The sequence below is a fragment of the Pterocles gutturalis genome, unplaced genomic scaffold (genome assembly GCF_000699245.1).
Source record: "Pterocles gutturalis isolate BGI_N339 unplaced genomic scaffold, ASM69924v1 scaffold44083, whole genome shotgun sequence".
Lineage (NCBI taxonomy): Eukaryota > Metazoa > Chordata > Aves > Pterocliformes > Pteroclidae > Pterocles > Pterocles gutturalis.
The window spans coordinates 17,380-20,366 of NW_010119640.1; the positions used below are offsets into that span (position 1 = coordinate 17,380).

General features: G+C 47.8%; 1 protein-coding gene across 1 annotated transcript in view; it reads left to right on the forward strand.

Annotated features, from left to right (window-relative positions):
* Positions 1-1,373: 1,373 nt before the first annotated feature.
* Positions 1,374-2,987, forward strand: part of LRGUK (leucine-rich repeats and guanylate kinase domain containing) — a 24,933-nt gene continuing 23,319 nt past the window's right edge. The window contains exons 1-2 of the mRNA XM_010076625.1: positions 1,374-1,583; positions 2,730-2,837. Of these exons, the coding sequence (XP_010074927.1) occupies positions 1,374-1,583; positions 2,730-2,837 (318 nt within the window). The remainder of the gene's footprint in view (positions 1,584-2,729; positions 2,838-2,987) is intronic.

The window sequence follows — 2,987 nt, forward strand, 5'->3', positions numbered from 1 at the left end:
ACTCTCAAGGCTCACCTGGCTGACATGACCCATGTTGGAGACCCACTGCAATAACCAGGAATCCCCCGTCCCCAACGTTAAGTTGTTTTACCATGCGGAGCAGTGCTCTCCCCATGTTTATCTTGCAGGGACTTGTATTTGAGACGTCCTGCCACATCTTCTCTTCCTCCCCTCCTTTATTTTCTGGCTTTATTTTCCCATTTTACCCTGTTCTGCAGTGTAAGAAGAAAGGTAGATGATGGAGTGGGAACCGGAGAGGATTAAAATGAGAGAAAACAAATAACTTTTTCTTTTTTTACTCTGCACTAATGAACTTGTGGAACTCACTGCCACAGGGCATGACTGGAGCCACGAGGTTACAGTGCACAACTCAACTAATCACAAAATACGCTTGCAGAAAACTCAATTATCTTTAGCACCTTTACGTAAGATTTATATTAAGACTGGATTGGTATCTGTAAGACATTTTTTTGTGGCCCAAAGCTGCTTGTTGTCTACAACTGGGGATTTTTATTTCTTTGGCTGAAACATGGTGCGATGAGCTCTCTATTTCCTCAAAGAGGAATGATAACAAATCAGGAATTTTAACATTGTGCAGCAGTGCCTTGCAGGGTTAAAACAAGCCATCATCCTGGAGAGTTCGCAGCACCCGCTCCAGCAGCCATCACCCATGGGTGTGCTGCACCCCGAGATGGGTCCATGAGCCCAACCATGGAAAAAACCAGGACAATAAGCAAAGATGTTTCAAAAGCTGATGCCACCAGTGTTCCTAGAGAAAAACTAGGCTAACCCGCCCTGGCCTGTGGCTAGAAGTCAGGGCTGCAGACCCTCTGCACGGCCCTTTTTTTGTGTCACGGTGCTGCTGAGCAAAGCCGCCATCTTGCACGGAGCTCCTTTAGGCCTGGATAATGGTGCCCTCAAAATTTTTTGCCTGACAGTATTGACTTTGATCTAGAACACAGTAACGGAGGTGAGCACACTCCTCCCCCTGCTGTGGAAGAGTGGGGAACAAGAGAAAAGGAGAGGGACTGTTTGAGGGGGAAGGAGGTGCCTTCAGCCCCATAACCAGCTGAGGGGATCGCCTGTGAGGCGGACTACAACTCCCAGCATGCTCTGCGGCCCGCCGGCCAGCCCGGCGCGTAGAACTACAACTCCCATCCTGCACCGCTCCGCTCTCCGCGTTTCTATTGGCTGACTGGCTGTTTGGCGGGAATCCCCTTACGGGGAGCGGGAGCGGCGCTCCTCCCGTCTCCACGGCAACGGGAGAGTAAACAAGATGGCGGCGGGCTGCCCTGAGGAGTGATGGGGAGGTGGGCGAGTGCGAAACATCAATAGCGCGGTTTCCTGCCCTTCATCGCTACTTGTTACAGGTCATGGAAGGGGGAGAGGATAAGGGGGGAGAAGGTAGCCCCGGAGAGCGGCTTCCTCCTTCTTCTGGGCCCCTGGAGCGCCTCTCCCAGGGGATCCCTGGGGAGCTGCCTCAGGACGGGCCCAGCCTGCAGCAGCCACAGCTCAACCTGCCTCACCGAGAGGACGAGGAAGAGGAGGATGACGAAGAGGAAGAGGAGTCACAGCGCAGAAAGGTTCAGCTCAGTGGCCCCCAGCAATTTGGGAAGGGGTGTGCCCATGAGGGAAGAGCCTTTTCCCTAGTTGTAGGGGAAAGAAGGGGGATGGGGGCACCAGGCGGTGATTTCTCATTTCCCCAAAGAGCAGAAAGGCTGGATTTGGTCTGTTTCCCCTCACCCCTTATTTCTGCTTTTTTTTTTTTTTTTAAATCCCCTTCCATCCTTGTAGTGTCAGGATACTTCTGGATTGCCCCTCTCTCTCCTTGCTATATAAAGACTAAGGATAAACTGACATATGGATGGCCAAATTAAGCCCCTTTCCTATTTATAAGCCCAGCTCTGAGATTGAATAAGCCCCTGGAACCAAGGGAATTTTTTCTCCCTGCTCTGCTGGGCTCTAAAGTGTGCACTGCCACAGCCTTATCACCTCATTTTTTTACCTGGTGGAAATGCATCTGTAGTCTCCATTGCTGTAGCGTGTAGGTGCTATAATTTAGATGATTACTATTTGAAACTTTATTTGCCTTCGTCCCTAGATTAGGAATTGTTGTGTGGCTTCTCCAGGCTCATAGGAATTTCACAAGCCATTGGCTTATTTTCTCATTAAAACTGTGCAGTGGTTCATTAATGCCATCTGTCAAGTGCCCTCTTTGGCAAAGATTGCTCTCTGAAGAGTGGCGCTAGCTGCTCATGCTGAACAAATTTAAAGGGCCTCCAATAATACACATATTGGGGTAGGTGCTGGGGCTATGTTAGTGCTGGTTTGCTAAGAGGTTAACATCCATAATCAATGTGAGTTTCATGGCTCAACATCTCTGGAAATAGGTCCTGTTTAGAGCTGTGCATTTAAACCATAAGGTAAAAAAAAAACCAAAAAAACCAAAAAAACCAAAAAAAAAACCAAACTGTTGAACCTTTTAAAATGTACAGAGCTAGCATGCGACATGTTTCTATTTATCTGTTTTATCATTTTTCCTAACATGTAGTGCCTTAGTAGGGTAATGGAGCACTGAAAGCAGCGTTTGATTGAGGACTTTTGTTAACCTCTGTTCCCAGTTGTATCCCAAGCAGCCCCCGGATTCTACCAAGTGTGGAATTTCATTTCATAAATCTTGCCTTAATCCATTCCTCTCCCTGACCCCCCTCCTTTCTGCTATTTTATAGGGTCAGCCTGATGGAGTGTTGGATGAAGACACTGTGGCCGAGGGACTCCACAAGCTGGGGCGCTCAGCCTCTGGTATCGAATACGTTTATCTTAATCTGTCGCTTTCAGTAAGTATAAGCAAAGAACATAATTGCAAAGTGCTTCTCTGCACAAAGGTTTCCTCTTTTCAAGAGTGAATAGTTGATCTAGTAAAAAAAAAAAAATCAGAATTTTGTCCCTACCTGTCAATATCATTTCATGTACGTGGGACTTCTGAC